Here is a 19,462-nt window from a genome sequence, read left to right on the forward strand (position 1 = left end):
ATATTCCCCAGTGCATTTGTGTGGACCTTCAATAAACATTTCTAGATTTTGTTATTATTGCCTATCTGATTTTCTGGCATTGTGCCCACGTGTTCCTTTCTGTTATTCTCTATGCCCTCTAGAAACGTCTGTAATACCATCTGCCCAAAGGTCACTCAGATCTCTACACTTCTAAATATCCTTCCTCTCCCACATTCCTCTGTAGGAATTTGGTATTTAATTTTCTATTTTTTCCCACCCTCTGCCCATTTCAAATAAAGTATAAGATTTTTGAGCATAGAGTCCTTTCGTTTGTTTTTTTTTTTCATATCAGTTTCTAGCAAAGTGCCTGGTATATAATGGGTGATTTTTGAATGATTGTTGGTTGATTAATATCATTATTAGGTATGTATCTACACTCTGGTAGGAATGCCTTTTAAACATCCCTGATAAGTGGTCAATCTGACCTTTGCTAAAAGACCTCCATGAAAAGGAACCCACTATGTCCTGAAGCAGCCCATTTCACTTTTAGATAGCTATGACTATAAGCATGTTTTTTTTCCAGTAAAAACAACCCAAATCGACAATTCTGCAACTTCTACCTGGATCATTGGACTACTTCTTCCATCCCTGGACTACTCACATTGGACATGACCTCTTGTGGACTTTCTCTGATTGTCTGATTCTTTTACTTTAAGGAGGTGCCCCAGGTCAAACATGTCTTTATTCTCTTTCAGATTGGGACTTTCTCTACCAAATCCCTTTATCTCAACTTCATCTCATTTTCAGCTCCCCTTCATGACTTATTACCCATAAGAATTGCTTGGCACACCACTTGGCACATGGTAAGAGCTCCACAAATACTTGACTTGACCATTTCCACCCTTTGTTTTTAATTATGCTATCTTCTTTCAAGTCATGATCCCTCAGATGTTTGAATATGCTATTGTGTCTCACCAAAATTTTCTCTTCAGCAGACTCCATTCACAATTTTTTTTAAAGATAATTTTTAGATCAGTTTACTTAATTTTCAACATCATTAATGACCAATTACATGACAATCAACTAAGTTAACCTTTGGGAGATCTGAATAATCTGCTACTGGGACTAAATAACTGACTGTTTCAATCTGATGATCGTGATTGTACAAAACAATTTACATATACTTTTTGCAGAGATCTCTTCTTGTGTTTTTCAAAGATAAAATGTTTAATGTGTTTAATGAAGGAGGATCAGAGGCTATGCTGACTGATTCATTTTTAGAGTTGAATCTATTAAGCTCTTTTCTCTCGCCTCCACCCCTAGGATTTGAAAAATTTACCTCTGAGTTTTAGCATCTTTGAGTACCTAACAAGAAATCTGATTGTTGATGCAGCAAGTTTTTCCTAATTCCTAATCTTGCAGTGAGCATGCCCAGGGACAAGGCGATTGGTGATGTCAGTTTTGACTGGATTAGTGATGTTGAGGGGATGGTGGTGGTGGTGGTATATGAGTAAGAACCTGCATCCACATGGTCTTTGAAGGTGAAAAGCCAAGGGACAGATGACAGGAAGGTGTAAAGGCTTTGGGATGGGGAAGAAAAGCAAACTGGGTTAAGGAAAATCACATCTTTCACTTAAGTGCCTGGTACAGAAACTTCCCACTACCTTAGCAGAAGAATTCATGTTTTTGTTAAATTAACATCCTGGTTAATACAAAGCTGGGAATACAAAAACTGAAATCAGAATTTCTTCCATAAAGGAACTTCTGTTGGATTGGGGAATAGAATATACAACAGGTAAGGATTATAAAAAGTTTTCCCTAGCTGTGGGACCTGAACTGAATCTACTGGAAAGTAACTAGGGGTTCTAAAAGGAATTAGAATTGAGGGATTAGATTCTAGGTATGGACTGGGCAGAGAGTTTACTTAAGAGAGAGAAAACTGAATAGTTTCACAACTATTCCAAAAAAAATTTTAAGGCCTACATTGTTATCATCACTTATTATTTGCCTTAATTTAGGATTGTTGGTCTGTGTTTTATGGGTCATTGTATTACTTAGCTTCTCCAGGTATTTTTTAGGCATCATAATACATAAATAAAATAATGTTTCCTCTTCCGGGAAACCCAAAGCCACTAAGAAAGGATTGTCTGAGCAATCCATAAAGGAAAAACAAATTTTGGTCAGATTATAAAATGCAGTGTGGCACATTATTCCATTTATTTCAGACAAGCAAGAGTAGACTGAATCACATTTAGAGTATTGCTAAGAGCTCATCTTCCCTTCCCTATAGCCCATCTATTAAACTATGAGATTCTTCCAGTGATTCTATATGGCTGCATGCTACGGCTATGATATCATGATCATAAAAGAAGCAAATATTGAGTAATTCTAAAGCCAGTAAGAAAGGTGGCAGCATGTCACTAAGAGCAACATAGTTTCCAGCATTGGCTTAAAAGACACCAAGGATATCTGGTGGGAAGAAAAGGAGGGAAGGGACATAGACAGGGAGCCTAAGGGCTAATATTTCTGGGATGTGAAAGCCATAAGAGGGAGGCCGCTAGCACTTTGGGTACAACTTCTATAAAATGTCACAGAAAGACATGAAGTGGGCAGGCATTGCACAGGATGAGGAGGCAAGAGATAGGTCATTATCTGCAGAAGAGGACCATACCCAAGCTCACAGAATTACTGACCAAAGTTACTTGTTTGACCTTTCCCTTTTTGCTCCAGAGGCTTCAATTCAGCCACTCAGATAGTCAATCATTTATTAAAGCCTTACAGTGAGACAGGGTCTAAGGTTAAGAACAAAGGGTACAAAAAGAGGCCAGAATAATCCCAGAATGAATGCCCAGAATTCGAGGATGGCTTTGTCTGTCCCTCATTCTCCAAGAGGACCCTGGTATCAGGGCGGTGATGCCATCCCAGGTAAGTGGGGGAGGGCTGCAGAAGGTGGTCACTGCCTCACTCTCTCCTCCAGATTCCGGGGGCAGATGGAGATCAGGACGACCGGAGGTGGCTCTGGAGGCCGGGGAGGACCTTGGCTTTTTCTGACGGAGAAGCCAACGTGCGCGCCACAAAAGGAGCTGGGGGGCGGGAGGGCGGGGGGACCAGGCCCACCGCAACAAACATTTATTAAATGCCCATCGTGTGCCCGCCAAGAGCGAAGCAAAGCAGGACTTAGCCTTGAGGAGCCACACGCCGCGGGGAGGATACAAAGGGCAGACAAGCGCCCAGGTGGCCCCGGGGCAGGACTGAGACCCCGATCTTTGCCGGGGCGAGGAGGCTGGCTGGGATGCGGGGGGGTCTCGCTCTCAGCTTGCTGGGCTGTGGGGTTCCTCGTTGCCCCTCCGGCGGGCACCCCTCCCTAGCCTCCGCCGGCCCTGCGGGGCTTTGCCCAGGAGGCGGGGAATCCCAGGGAGCCCCTCCCCCAGGGGCCCCCCGGGCAGGCGGGGTCTCCTAGCAGCGCCCGGGCTGCGGTGTTTCCCCCGCGGCTTAGCAACCGCGGCTGCTGAGGGAGGTCCCGGAGCGGGTAACTGTCCGGGGCTGGTTGGCTGGAGGGCACAGGTGGGCCCGCTCCCGCTTGCCCGACACAGGTGAGTGAGGAGGGGACGCGGGCCTGGGGGGGGTCCCGGGCGGCTTCTCGCAGCCTCCTCAGGGGCGGAGACCATTCTAGAGGCTGGGACTTGGAGGGGGAGGGGGGCAGGGGGGCTCCCCGCAGCCGCAGCTCGGGCTCGCCCCGTGCCTGCTCCAGCCTTCCCGGCTCGGCCAGCCTGGGTGCGGATTCTGGTCACTCTTACAGCAAAAGTCTGACTCCATCCCCCGCCCTTCCTTAATGTCTCCGACAAGGTAACCCCGTCCCTTTCCCCGCCCTCTCTCCCAAAACGACGCCCACCCAGAGCCCCTCCCCTCTTTATTTCAGCAACACCCCCATCCTGATCTCAATGCCCGTGACTCCCCAATCTTCTCCCCCAGCCTTGTCCCACTTAAAGCCCCGCCTCCCGCGGCCTCTGGTCATCCAGCTCTCGGCCTCCAGCCTTATCTCCCCCACTGTCCCCGGTACCCTTATTCTCCGCCTCCCCCCGACCCCTAGGCAGCCTCTGAGCCCTTCTGCCCTAACCCTCAGCCCCGCGCTCCGTCCCAAATGGGCCGGCGTCTCCGGGCTCTGTATCCCCTCTCCATCCCCACTCCCGCGTTCCTTCAGTCCTCCCGTCCCTGAGAAGCCGGCCTTCCCTTCCTCGCAGAACCATCTCCATTTCTTTACACGGCCAAGGCAGGCGTCTGGGCAGTCAGTGTCTGGACGTAACGCAGCACTCAGATCTTCAAACTTGGTGAAGGATTCCGTTCTGCAACATTTAGGTGTTAAGCGCAGCTGAGTAATAGGAGTCATGCATGAGTTAGCTTCTGGATTAGGCCTCTGTTATTTGTCATAAATGAACATTTGGAAAGCACCTTTTGGGGAAGCGAATCTTAAAAATGTCTGGTGAACAAAAACTATTGAACGCATTTTAATATCAAAGTAAACAAAGAACGGGATAAACGGCTCAGTTTAGGTAGAAGTAAGATTTTTTTTTTTTTTTTTTTGCGCCTAAATTATTGAATCACACACTTCACTTTGAATGCATAATGAATACAGGAAATGAGGGATTTAGTCTGTGATTGAGGTAGTTTAGGGAAGTGGAGGTTAAGTGACGTGCCAAGGTTTACACAGCTGGTAAGTGTCACGTGTGGAATATGAACTCAGATCTCCCTACTACAAAGCTAGTATTCTGTTAGTTACATTACCTCTGAAGAATGCCTATATTTTATAATGCACTTATCTTGTGACTCTAATAAGAACTGTTGGCAAAGTGCCTTAAATATATTAGATAGGTGTTTTTAAAACTTGGCTTTTAAAACAAAACAAAAAAAATAGGAATATCAAAATAACCAGTATCAAATTTCACTTAAATATTGCAGATTTTAATGAATTTTTAAAATGTAGAATTAAATGTGCTAATAGCTTGTTTGAATTTGTGAATTCTTAATTTTTGTCTTATATTTTGATTTTCTTGTGTGAGATCTTGGAGAAGTTAAATTGCTACCTTTAATTGTCACCATTCTCATTTTGCTTGGTAATAGAACAGCATTTAAGGTTCATAAAGCACTTTATATTTTATCCTCATAATATCCTTGAGAGACAACGATGTTATGATCATTCTCATTTTACAGATGAGGAAATTAAGGCAAACAGAAGTTAAACATCTTGCCCAGTGTCACACAGGTAGTAAGTCCCAGAGTCCAAATTTGAACCTAGATCTCCTACTTTCCACTACTCTACTTTGCCACTAGTGGTTTAAAGAAACAAATAGGATTTTAAAAAAAATCAACATGGCAGATCAGTAAACAAGAAAAGAGATTGGAAATTAATTTCACAACTTAATGTCCTTTATTTAGAATTCTAATTTGTTACTATTTATCTCTTTAAGGTTTCTTTTCTTAAATTAGATCTGTATAGCCAAAATAATGCAGAAGATTATAAAATTATTCTTTGAATGATAAGACTTTCTTTACAACTCTTCTGGATCATTTAAGTTTTAAAGATTTCATTTTAACTAGATTTTCCAAGTAGTCTCTTGAGAAATCTGAAATACAGCAAACTCTATTTTATTGTAGGAATAGGGAGTAGGATGCTCTGAGGTATAAAATGTTTTATTTATTAGGCAGTCAAATGGTGCAGTGGATGGGGAGCTAGACCTGGAGTCAGGAAGACCTGAATTCAATTATTGCCTCAGACACAAGCTGTGGAATCCTGAACAAGTCACTTAACCTCTGTCTGAGTCAGTTTCCTCAACTGTAAAATGAAGATAATAATAGCATCTATCTCTTTGGGTTAGTGTGATTGATGATCTGCAGGGCAAAATGCTATATATAAATGCTAGCTAGCCAGCTAAGTAGCTATTTAGGTAACTCCTAGGAATAGAAGTAAGCTACTATCATTAGCTACCATTCATAAAAATCATCTATAATTACTGATTTTCAAAGAATTTAAAAGAAAAACAAAAGCAAAACTCTTCTGAACTTTTATTCCCATTAAATCAAGTGGAATGCAATGTAGGATCATGCAAATGTTTCAGAATTTATATTATAAATGTCAATCATCATTGCACTGTTTATTTACAAAAGTTGTAAGAAGGGAGGGAATTCTTCCTAGCAGAATATTGAGTAAAAAAGCTATCTCCAACAGCATAATTATACAACCTGTTGCTTCATTTTGGATGTGATAACCCAATTCCTAATGAGTGCTCTCTACTTTTAATAACTCAAATGGACCAGCTTTAGCTATCTTCAGTTCTTTTCACTCAACTTTGGAGTCATATCTCTTGGGCTTAGTTTTAAGATTCAGGGGCAAAGAATAAGAAATTTATTAATTTCAGAGTAGTATTAAATTAGAGACAATGTGGTATAGTGGGTAGAAAGCTGACCTTGGAATCCAGAAGATCTGAGTTTCAAGTTCCATCTTTTTTTTAACTATTTAGGATCCTACCTACATAAGTATTAAGAAAAAAAAAGCTCCACTTTGGCTCTTTTCAAGAATGAAGTGATTCAGACCAATTCTAATAGACTTGTGATGGAGAGAGCCATTTGTATCCAGATGGAGGATTATGGGGCTTGAAATATGGATCACAACATAGTATTTTCACTCTTTTTGTTGTTGTTTGTTTGCTTGTTTTTTTCTTTCTCATTTTTCCCTTTTTGATCTAATTTTTCTTTTGCAGCATGATAAATGGGGAAATATATAGAGAGGAACTGCACATGTTTAATATATATTGGATTACTTGCTGTCTAGGGGAGGAGGTAGAGGGAAGAGAGGGAGAAAAAATTTAGAACGAAAGGTTTTGCAAGGGTGAATGTTAAAAACTATCTATGCATGTATTTTGAAAATAAAACCTATTATTAAAAAAAAAAAAAAACAAAGGAAAGGGCTCCATGACAGCTTCTTTTCATGATTGTCATGAATCTTTTTGACCATTTGCTGAAACCTATGGATTCATTCTCAGAATAATGTTTTATTTTCTTTATTCATTATGATTGAAATAAATACTAAATTTTAGCTAGAGGTTAGAGAAAATTAAAAAAAATTAACCTCCCAAATTCACAGACTTCAAGAAATCTATCCATAGACATCAGATTAAAAACCTCTGCTATAAGACTAAAAGTTATAGTTGAGTTGATGATTGTATTAGTGGAAGACATATCCACAATATAAATTCCCTTATATTAATGAAAGCTAAGTTCCATATCCTTTTCTGAGACAGCAAAAAATTAAAAAGTTTTTCATATGCTGGTCAGTGGTTACCCATACCATATTGTACTATATCCATATTTATAGAATTTCAAATTTAGAAGGAACCTTAGCAAACATTTTATTGCATTCCTAGAAGGATGGCAAAAAAAAAAAAAAAACCCATCATTCACATTGAATTATTATTTGCTGTTTTTTTTAAATTGAGAAAGAGAATGAAAATTTGGGGGTGGTAGTGGGTTAATTTACTTCTTTCTTAGTAAATTAAAAATAAGAATGTTCCCTCAGGGAGGCAGGACCAGCATCATGTTGTTTCTTTCTAATTCCTTTTAATTTGTTTGTTAAGGTTCAAGTCGATCTATTAGCTGATCCCATGGGGGTAGCATTAACGAGAGCAGCTCAATGGACCACTGCTGGATTTGGAGCTGGCACTTTAGAACTTACCCCTTTAAATGAATCCCTTCTAAAAGATATCGTCAAGTTTGTGGAGTCCTTCGGTACTAAATATCCTCAAGAGGCAGAATTTGTTTTCAAAGAGTCACTTCAGTGGCCTACAACCTTGGAACCTTCAGAATTTGAAGCAGGTTATGTTGTCAGGTAAGCCTATAGCTGTATTTAATAAGTATTATCTCTGGTGTTACGGTGCAATATCCCTATCCTTCCCTTCATGCAAGTTTTACTAATTTTTCCTGAAAATATTGAAACCTTCTTTGAGATATGGTTGGCTTGGGGAGCCAAAAGGTCAGAATATCAAGAACTAGAGTATCAAGCAGCTACAGATTGGAGATGGGGATGGGGGAAGAAGGATCTTTGGCTTGACTATTAAATCAGATTGTAATGGATAATTCAGGGAAGGGATCATCCCTCAGTTAAATCAACTCAAAGTGTCTTCAGTGTATATCCTTCTCCTGATCTGGCTAAATAAAGCTTTTTTTGTTAGCTGTTGAGTGACCTGCAAAATATCTTTTTTGCTCCATTATCATATCTAAACTACGTGGGTCAGACTTAACCCTGCACAAGTTTATATATTTATTACTATGATAGTATTGCTTATGCTGCCTTTATGTGTAATCCCATCAAAAATATATTTCTCTCAAGACATTAACTTGAAGATTATGTAGGACAGTGATATTTAAACTCAGTGAGATTATGACAACTCTGTGTCTTGTCTTTAAATTTCATTATAAACGATGAGAGAGTAACTTGATGTTAAAGTTGATAGAAAAGATGTAAATGAAACATTCAACAAACATTTATTAAATACTTCCATTTTCTACAACTAAATAAGTCCACTCCTTTTCTTTAAAAAACACAATTTTAAACATTGTAAACTTCATTTAAGTCAAGAAAACTATAAAATCAAACATGCAAAACAAGAGGCAAAATCTTATTCATCAGAGCTGGAGACGAGATTTGTGATTTTATTTGTTTAGAGAACTCACAGATGAGGAAATTCTTTTTACCAATGCAAATTGGTACCTTTTCTGCATCTTATCAGCTTGGAATAAAGGTGTCAAACACAGCAGGCTTCCCAGGTGACCTGAAACATATTTTAAAGATAATTGGGAAAAAAATTACTAAAATAAATCAAAATTAATAAAACATAGGTAGAATCACATTTTAAAATTAAGTCAATATAGAACTTGTAGGGATCTTTATCTACCAGTTAGTAGTCCCTGTCTCTATTTGAATTTGATACTATTGTCCTAGAGCAATGAGAAGTAAGTGACTTGCCTAGGATCATATAACCAATATGTGTCAGAAGCAAGAGTTGCTAGCTCTAGAGAGGAAAAATAACATGTATAAATAAGTTAAAAAAAACCCTCAACTCAATAACAATTTGTGAAGATTTAAAATACTATTATTATAATAGATTATGAATATTTTTGTAGGGTCTAAATTTAAATGTATACATATCATACACATGCATATATATGCATGTATATATATTGATGTATTTGTATATTTATATAAATGTACTGATATATACATATATATGTATATATAATTAAATATACACATACCCACCTGCATCCTGATAATATTGTAAGTACAATAAGATTGTCCTTGATCAAGATCTCTTACTTGCCATGAAAAAAGTTATATTTTTTTCCTTAAGGTAAATATCTAGAGAGAATGTTTCTCTCAATAAAATGAAACCTGGGGGGAAATTGTCTTCTTGTCCCTTTGAGATTCTCAGCATAAGCCTCATTTACAAGGAAAAGTAAATAAAAAACAAGGAAACTCCATTTAATAAATAATTTAAATATTTTGTTAATATTCAATTTTTTAAAAAAATTCATCCCTCTTGTTAATTTGCATTTCTGGAGATCATATTTTGGAAAATCAACCCTAAAAACATCAAGTTAATAAAGAAGCCCATTTGCTCTCTGCTGTGCTTACAAATCCTAACCATCATATCTTCAAATGGGTGAATACATTGTTCTTTAAAAAGTAATACAGATACTATTGGGCTTATATCCCAAAGAGATTATAAAGAACGGAAAGGGACCTGTATGTGCACGAATGTTTGTGGCAGCCCTTTTTATAGTGGCTAGAAACTGGAAACTTAATGGATGTCCATCAGTTGGAGAATGGCTGAATAAATTGTGGTATATGAATATTATGGAATATTACTGTTCTGTAAGAAATGACCAACAGGATGATTTCAGAAAGGCCTGGAGAGACTTACACGAACTGATGCTGAGTGAAATGAGCAGGACCAGGAGATCATTATATACTTCAACAGCAATACTATCTGATGACCAGTTCTGATGGACCTGGCCATCCTCAGCAAGGAGATCAACCAAATCATTTCCAATGGAGCAGTAAAGAACTGAACCAGCTACGCCCAGAGAAAGAACTCTGGGAGATGACTAAAAACCATTACATTGAATTCCCAATCCCTATATTTATGCCCACCTGCGTTTTTGATTTCCTTCACAAGCTAATTGTACAATATTTCAAAGTCTGATTGTTTTTGTACAGCAAAATAACGTTTCGGTCATGTATACTTATTGTGTGTCTAATTTATATTTTAATGTATTTAACATCTACTGGTCATCCTGCCATCTAGGGGAGGGGGTGGGGGGGGTAAGAGGTGAAAAATTGGAACAAGAGGTTTGGCAATTGTTAATGCTGTAAAGTTACCCATGCATATAACCTGTAAATAAAAGGCTATTAAATAAAAAAAAAGAAAAAAAAAAGTAATACAGAAATTGTCTAGCCATTAGCTGAAATGGTATGAAAAATCTTCAAGGAAAAATGACCAAATCATGAATGATTTTGTAGTATTATTCTTTTCTTTCAAATGTGTCAAACAGTTAAAGAAGTAAAAGGCAAGGTTTTCCCCTTCCTTCCACTTATTTGGCTTAATGCAGTCATATATAGATTAAAAAGGGAAATTTATCACTGGAGTGTTGCTCATATATTCTTGTTGTTGAGTACTGGTAAATCCTGGAACTTGAGGGTATACATATATTCTGAATAAGAAGGGAAAGGTCAACTCTCCAATGTAAATATTCTTTTTTTCTGTGTATCATAAATAACCTAGAGAAGTTGCTTGTTCAAGCGAGTTAAAACTTCATTTTTTTTCCCCTTAAGCTGAGGCATTTGGGGTTAAGTGACTTGCCCAGGGTCACATAGCCAGGAAGTGCTAAGTGTCTGAGGCCAGATTTGAACTTAGGTCCTCCTGACTTCAGGGCCACCTAGCTGCCCCTAAAAATTCATTCTTTTAAGAAAGTTTTGTTAGTAATGAATCGATCTTCAGTGCTTCATTTGTTCTTTTTCCTTTCAGTGGAACAACAGTTAAATCAGAAGAAAATTCCAAAGATGGGGAGCCACTACTGTTTTTGTCTGGAAGTGATATTAGAGTCAGCAGCTTTGGTCAACTGTCGCGCCTGTTACATTTTGCCAAGGATAAAAAATTGAAGGAAGCACAAGCATGTCTTGAAGGTGGTATCCACAATCAGATCTGTAAATGCAAACATTTAATTACTCTCCTAATTGGTCTGTCTTCAAAAATCTTTCCTGAACACAGGTGCTAAGTGGGTGATATTCCTAAAACACAGGTCACATCATGACACTTTCCTTTCCCAGCAAATTTAGTGTCTTCCTATTTCCTCTAGAATACAGGTTTGTAATAATATTGCAATATTTCTAATTAATAATTGCAATTGAGAGAAGGAGGAAAAGGAAAAGGAGCAGCAACTGTAGCTTCAGCAGTTAGGATTTAAATAGCACTCTAAGATTTACACAATTCTTTTTATATGTTATCTCAATTGATAAAAGACCAACTCTTACATTTGACGTTGAGACTTTTGCAATCTGTTTCTAATATATTTTTCCAGAATTATTATGAATTACTTTCCTTATTGTGTGTGTGGTTGGAGTTAATAAGTGACTTGTCCAGAGTCACACAACTAGTACGTGTCTAAGGTGGGATTTAAACTCAGGCCCTTCTCACTGTATCACCTGGCTGCCCTTATATGTTACTTTCTATATACTCTCCTTTCCAGTTATACTTTCCTACTCATTTATTCCAAATCCATGATATTCCATTTGTGTTTCTTCCTGCCTTTGCACAGGTTATTGCCCATTCCTGAAATTTCTTCCCTTATTACTCTTACCCCTAATTTCCAGTTCTGGTTTCCTCCTAGGTGAGGCCTTCCCTGATCTTCCCATTTACTATTGTTCCATTGCCCACCCATTACTTTGAATTTACTTTAGGTAGACATGGATTTTCCTTAAATGTAGTTGATATTTTCCCCAATGAATTAAAGCTCTTTGTATCCCTATTGTCAAATATAGTAGCCAGCTCATAGTAGCTTTTTCATACATGCTTATTGAACAATTGAATAATTCCTGGGAAAGAATTTATTTAAATTATTTCATACTAGAAATTTATATTGATCACTCAAAACCAGAGTAATATGATGATTTTGAAACCCTTGTATTCAATTTATGCAAAAGATTTTATCTACAATTTTTTAGACAGTACTATTATATTCAAGTCAGTTTATAATTGTAAATTTTTACTTTGAATGGACTATTTGATGCTTTAACATGATTAGAAAGTTCTTGAGCTTCCAATTTTGTGTCAATTCTGGTATGACTCATTTAAAGAAGTCATCTCCATTCCCATCCTCCTGCTCTTCTTCCCACCAATTTTTATATTCCTCTGAGTATAATAGAGTGACAACTAGGTATCTTCTTTGTACAACACAGATCTACAATGGTCTGGAGGGCACTGCCAAGGCAACTGTCACAGCTCCCTGCTCTCACAGTATGGGAGATAATCTCTTTTAACCACAGTTAAGTACAAGTTTCTCTTTTGGCTGAGCCACTCACATGATGCAAGTCTGCACTGAAACTCTGAAACCCCGGGGAAAGGATGGATTTGATTATCTGCTATGCTGGTGTTCCAGATATTTCTAATTAGAATTAGCTCCTTGTCCAGATAGCCCATGTCCTGCTGTTAGCTTGGTTACCATGTAAGAACCACATGACAAAAGTACCCAGCATTAAACAGAAAGCATCCCATATTCCCATGCTTTGTCACTGAATGCTAGAATTGGGAGAAAAGGATTCTTCTTTTTTGAGACTTCCAACTTGGCACTGTAGCCTAATCCTTTCCAACTCTCTTATTCCTATTTCCATGAAAAATCATGATTATATTATAAAGCCACTTTAATAACCTCAAGACATACATAAGTAGGTCATGTGTCAATACATGGCACTTTCGGAATCTGGTTAGAGCAGAAATTCTTAACCATTTTTTTGTGTCATAGACAGCACTGTCAGTCTGATGAAGGCTTTTCAGCCCCTTTCAGAATAAAAACTTTTAATATATAAAACCAATAATACAAAGGCAACCAATTATATTGAAACAATCATCACATTAAAAAATAATTTCATGGTCCTTAGGTTAAGAATCCTTGGGATATGTTTTTATAAAAAAAATTATTGTTTAATCTCCAGAATAGTCACTTGCTCTTTACTCATAGGGACAAGTATTTTTTCATTCTTTCTGGGCTCCAGGTAGATTTTTGGTTTCCTGTCAAAGCCACCTCTTCCATAATTATGTAAACCTCAGTTTAGTTTCTTGTTTCCTATGGAATATACCTCTTCACAAAGTATTCTTTTTCCTTTCCTCGGTTCTTACTATTTATTAAAATGTTTTCCCTCAGTGGTTATTCTCTGTTCTAAAGCATTCTTCCTCAGCCTCACCCCCTTAATTTCCTCTAAACATCAATATTTTCCTAAAGTCTCATTCTGCAAGCAGTACTCTTACTCCTGTTCTTACATAAGCAAGAATAGTGAAGGGAGAATTTGTTTTCTTTTAGTCTATTGCTTGGGCATCTGACAGTTGATCCTTCATTTCTTCAAAATTTAGAATTTAGTGATTCTGAAACCTGTAGATACATGTCATATTCACATGTGCAGGATAACTTCTTGCCAAAGCAAAGAAGAGAGATTATAGATTATAATTGTTATATAAGTATAACTTGGGGAGGTACTTTTACCACCCACAAGAAAGTATATATGACATTGCTGGCTTTTTTTTGCAGAGACACTCTTAAGGGCACGGGTCAGTTAAGAAAGCTGAGAAAGAACATAGGAAGTGAGGAGAAGGCAAGACATCATTAGAGATTGAGAAAGAGGGATTGTATTGATTATTAGGCATGGATAATTTATTTTTAGCATTAACAGCCAAGTCTCACCATCAAAAGTTAGAGTAATTTATGGGCTAATTTGTAAGTTTTGAAATAGTTTATTTTCACTCATGATACATATTGAGGGTTATAGTGTGGTATAATGGAAAGATTACTGGATTTGGAGCTTAAGGGCCTGAGTTAAAATCCTGGCTCTTTTAGTTACTATCTGTGTGAAATTAGACAAGCCACTTCATTTCTGTGAAGTCTCAATTTCTTTAACTATGAAATATAGGGATTGAACTATATCAGAGGCTTCCAGTTCTCAGACCACAAACAGCCAGCAAAACTCCAGAGTGGGGCATGAACAAGATTAAAAAACAATTGGGGAATCTTTAGCAAAAGAAGTTAAAATACAATATAGTTTAGATGATGTTTATTTATGATTTTCTAAGTATATATATATGTATATATATATACATATATATATATATATATATATATATATATATATATATAGCACCTAGGTAGCGCCATGGTGCATAGAACACCAGACCTGGAGTTAGTAAGACTTATCCAGCTGAGTTCAAATCTGATCTCAGACACTTATTAGCTACGTGACCCTGGAGGCAAGTGACTTTATCCTGTTTGCCTCTGTTTCCTCATCTGTAAAATGAGATGGAGAAGGAAATGGCAAATACTCCAGTATCTTTGCCAAGAAAATCCCAAGTGTATATTAAGAAGAGGAGCTAAATAGAAGGATATTGTGTTTGTATTTTGGCAGCTAATAGAGACCCTATAATGAAAATTTTGGGAGCAGCAGCACAAGGAATAGTGGAAAAAGAAGAAGATGATTTGACTGCAATACGTTTCCTAGATAAAATGAAGAAAGATGAAAATTATGAAAATAACCTTAAAACAAAAATCTCGCTTCTGCTGCAACAACTGGATATGAACCTGCTTGATAGTTCTCTAAAAAATATCTCTTTGTAAGTGGGCTTGGTGTGGGGGGGAGGGCTTGGGTAAGAAAGATTTTTTTAAAGAGAGTTTAGGTTCATCAAAACCATTTTTTCAATTAATAGAATAAAATAGGAAACATAATATGAAGTCTTATAATATTTTAGAATTAGGAGGTCCCTTTAGGTAATGTCTCATCCAATCTCCTCGTTTAACAAACAAGAAAACTGAGGTTTTCATAAATATTTGCATTAAAGTGAAATTAAACTAAGATGATTTTTTAAATGGTTTCACTTTTCTGAATGAGACAAATTTCTGAAACAACTCAGTTTATTATATACATTAAGTTCCTAATAAATGATTAAATCACTTGTCAGTTATTATCTAATTCTGAAAATGTTGAATGACCATATACTTTTCAAAAATCTATAAGATTTTCTTACATATTGCTAAAGTATAATGAAAATATGATAACATAACAGATTTTGTTCAGTTTTATAAAATTAGTCTAATTAGGATATGTAATTAATACTTTGGTTGATAGTTACATGTAGTATTTAGCAAAATGCCTTATTCATTCCTTTAATTTCTATGAAATAAGCTGTATATTAGCAACAATTCACATTATAAAAGGAAGGATATCTCAGTCTGAAAAATGATTTATTTTTTACTTGTTTTCAAAGGATATTATTTTTTAAGTATCACACCTGAGGGCTTTTTTTGTCATCAATTTCAGGGAAACACGCTTAAGTCCAGCTTCAATTAAAAATGATGTAGATCTGCTCAAGCGTTTCTCAGGAGAAGGAGAACAAACAGTTTTGGAATCTATCAATTATACATCAGGTTTAAATATTTTCAATTTTATTCTGAAAAAAAGTTCCATTACTACATTCTCAAAGAACTTCAAATATCCATAAATTTGAACTTTTTTTAAATTTTAATATAATGAAAATCCATGAAAAAAATTTTATGTATGTGAAAATTTAGAAAATGAAAATTCATATGAAAATTAATAAGAAATTTATTTTAAAGTTCATAATTTTGTAGAAATGTAGTCTAAATTGCTTTTGTTTTTTGACTGACAATTGTTTGCAGACTTTGAATTTGCAAATGGGTGTCGGGCCCCACCTTGGAGACAGATGCAAGGGGAAATTTGTTATTTAACCGTGAAACCACATGATTGTGATTTTATCTACCTGACTTGTAGCACAGCAGGAGTTTTTGTAAATGGTGTAAGTAAAAAGCAGAGCCAGAATTAGAACCAACAAATGTGCAATAAACCTAAACAATGATAGTCTTAATGGTGGCAATTCCCCGTAGCTATTTTAGGTTATGTCCATGTAACCAAGTATGAGTCTACAACATTTGTTTGCCTGTCAATGTAGTTCTTTGGGAATATCAAAACTAATGATACTGAGCCTGGCTGACAGAACAAGACTGACATGTTTCTGGATTTCCAAGTCAGTGTATAGGATTTAAAATAATTTCTTCTACATTGTAAGTTTTAAATCCCTCAAAGAAAGAATTCTTTAAAGCACAGAACAAATAGTTCAATTGTTTCTTAAGTTGTGGATTTCGAGAGCTGCTATTTAAAGTTTACTACCACAAGTGGTTGAATTTCTTGGATTTGTGACCAGTTTTCTTTAATTGAACTTTCACATCCTGGATTTTCTTTAACTGGACTCGCAGTCCCACTAGAAATCAACCCAGTAAGCTACCCAGAATCCCTACCATGCTCTATGGCTTCTAAATTCTTCCATTATATACCCTGTCTTCAGGTAATAATTTAAATTCTAGTATCGCAAGCAAAATTCTATAGAGGATTGTAGCACTAAAAGATATAATTTATAGAATGATATAATAAAATCTTTAGTAGTAACATAAAAAGTTTTATCTTTAAGGGCATTGAAAGTGACACAGAAGAAATTAACTATGAGAGGTGCAGTGAAATATATAAAGATCTTGTCTCAATTTTAAGAGAAAAATCAGCAAAATTTTCAGAAAATATATCAAAACAGGTAGGTTGTATCTGACTGTTTACTACTTGTGTTAGATTTCATTTAATTTATGAAATTAGCTTACCCTTGGTTACATTGGTTTAAAATGCCATGTATTTAAATTCAAATGGAGAATTATTCTATGTCTTTAAAAAAAATCACAATTTTTTTGGGTAATAAAATTAATGTTTGAAATTATGTTAAAGTATGAAAATGATAAACATTTGTAATTTGGGGCGTTTTAAAATTATTTTTTACCTCTAGCATTTGGGACAGATGAAATTTCCATGTCTTTTGCTATCCAGAAAAGCTTTATAGTAAAAACAAACAAACAAACAAAAAAAAAACAAGAAAAGAATTTGGGCATATTGCTAGCCAATGTAATTTGAAGGTTTTTTTCCTTCTCTGTTCTAGTTTTTTTTTTCCTTAGTACCTTATTGATTAGTTTCTTATACCAGAAGGTTACTAAAGACAAAAGTCATATCATAAATAATAATTCAAATTCAATAGCTATGCATTCTCAAATATGCAAGTATTTAAATGAATGTTACTCTATCAGTTTGGGGGTTCCCATCAAATGAAGCAAATTGCAACCCTATGCTGCCCAATTTTTGCCCATATTCTCCCATAAATTTGCCACAGAATTTCTACCCAAGATGCTAACGGCCTTTTTTTCTTTCTCCTGGTCTTTCTCACAGCCTATCTGGCATCCTTTGTTCTTGGCCTATGACTAGCCAAGCTGATGCCATTTTTTATTCACATTTTGGTTATATGTTTTATATATATGTATATATATATTATATATGTTATATGTTGGTGCCTACTCATATATACTATGTGCTTCTCCATTGCTCTCTATGTGATATTCATTTTTAATTTTCTGGAGATTGTTGTATTGTACATTTACTACCATATAACAACTATAGTAGAGTGTTCTAAAAATTTAGAAAGTATCTCACATGCAGGACACTTTACATTGTCCTCCACAGTTAATAAAACACTTTTGCCATGGCAGCTTTTTGGTACCAGTATTGTAAATATTATTATCTCTATTTGATAGATAATGAAATTCAGGGTCAGCTTGCTTAAAGGTCTCAGTCACACAGCTACTATTATGAGGTAGTTAGGGCCAGAATCCAGATGTTCTGACTTAAAGCCCCATGCTCACACATCTTTGGCAACTTTGAGGACGGGTACCTTCCAACAGAACCTGGTAAATTGTCTGATACATAATTGGGCTGGAACTCACTATTAAGAAAAATAATGAGAAAGCAAACACTGCAAAACCATCAATCAGGGTTTTACTTATCAATTTCCTTGGAAACATATCCACTTAAATACTTTTGGACTGTTTCCCTGAAATATAAATAGAGTTTAAGCAATTGGGAGCATTTAATTATTTGTTTCTAGCGTATAAAAGAATCCTTTTGTCAAAGTTGTTTATTTGTCTTTGAAAATGCCATTGTGTTGTTTGCTCCTCGGATGTATTAAATGATACTTTTGATACCTTGATAGATATTTGATCTCATCAGTGTAGGCAGTTCCTCGGAGATGGATATCATAATCTGTCCATGCCATGCTGGGCTATCCTGTGAGATCCATGTCCAATGCCTCCCATACATTCCACATTAGCGTCCACTCAATGTACCTTCCTCTACAGCATTATGTGGATGTAAATAGGGTACTTTTTGTTGGTTTATCCCTTATTCTATCCATATGCTTATCCCTTCCTGGTCACATCTTTCTGACACTGCTGTACACTGCTGGTTCTCTTGAATAATTCAGTGTTGACAATGTGATACAGCCTACTCATACTGTGCACCTCTCTGATATCCCGTAGTTAACTTTCAATTTGTTTTTGGGAGACCGTGCTACTTCGTGACATATAGTTATGGAGGCTCTGAAGGAAAGTGTGAGAGAGAAGAGGTATTAGAATGACTACGAAACTCAAGATCTACCGAGTTGTTGTGTTAACCTCATAATTACATGCCTGTGGAACCTGGATAGTCTACCAATATCTTGCCTGGAAACTGAATCACTCGCATTTGAACTGTCTTTGGATGATTCTGAAGATCACCTGGCAGGATAAGGTACCAGATGCTGAGGAACTTTCTCAAAATAAACTGCCAAGCATTCCAACTCCACAACATAGAGCTCAACTCTGTTGGGCTGGTCTCATTGTTTGAATGCTAAATATAAGCTTGCCCAAACAAAAACAACAACCTGTTTTTTGGAGATCTCACACAAGGTAAGCACTCAGGAGGCCGTCAGAAAAAGCAGTACAAGGACACTCTCAAGGTCTCAAGAACTTTAGAATTGATTATATGACAGAAGACACTAGCACAGCATGCCGTGCCCTCATCATAGAAGATGCTGGGTTCTAGGGACAAAGCAGAAGTGAATTAGCCCAGAAGAAACCCGAGATGCACAAAATTAGAGAATCCACCCCAAATGTTCATGAGGACTTTGTTTCTGACCAATGGCAGATCATTCTGAGCTCATATTGTATGATGAGCCACAGTTGGCTGCACTGTAACTTTGACTTTAACATATGTCATTTTGATCCTCTTGGAGAATGAAGAACAACCAATGGATTCATGTTAAAATGGGGG

At 36.6% G+C, this 19,462-nt stretch overlaps 1 protein-coding gene across 4 annotated transcripts in view; it reads left to right on the top strand.

Moving 5' to 3' along the window:
• The first annotated feature begins 2,691 nt into the window (after window positions 1–2,691).
• Window positions 2,692–19,462, top strand: part of ARMC4 (armadillo repeat containing 4) — a 226,166-nt gene continuing 209,395 nt past the window's right edge. The window contains exons 1-7 of one of the 4 annotated variants that reach the window (XM_031939807.1): window positions 2,692–2,886; window positions 7,590–7,840; window positions 11,040–11,197; window positions 14,681–14,885; window positions 15,590–15,696; window positions 15,949–16,085; window positions 16,755–16,871. In XM_031939807.1, the coding sequence (XP_031795667.1) occupies window positions 2,806–2,886; window positions 7,590–7,840; window positions 11,040–11,197; window positions 14,681–14,885; window positions 15,590–15,696; window positions 15,949–16,085; window positions 16,755–16,871 (1,056 nt within the window). In that variant the 5' untranslated portion in view covers window positions 2,692–2,805. Of the gene's footprint in view, window positions 2,887–3,102; window positions 3,555–7,589; window positions 7,841–11,039; window positions 11,198–14,680; window positions 14,886–15,589; window positions 15,697–15,948; window positions 16,086–16,754; window positions 16,872–18,000; window positions 18,064–19,462 lie in introns of those variants that run through there. The other 3 variants (XM_031939806.1, XM_031939808.1, XM_031939809.1) reach the window with 3 other exon arrangements.

This window comes from Sarcophilus harrisii, chromosome 5 (genome assembly GCF_902635505.1).
Source record: "Sarcophilus harrisii chromosome 5, mSarHar1.11, whole genome shotgun sequence".
Classification (NCBI taxonomy): Eukaryota; Metazoa; Chordata; class Mammalia; order Dasyuromorphia; family Dasyuridae; genus Sarcophilus; species Sarcophilus harrisii.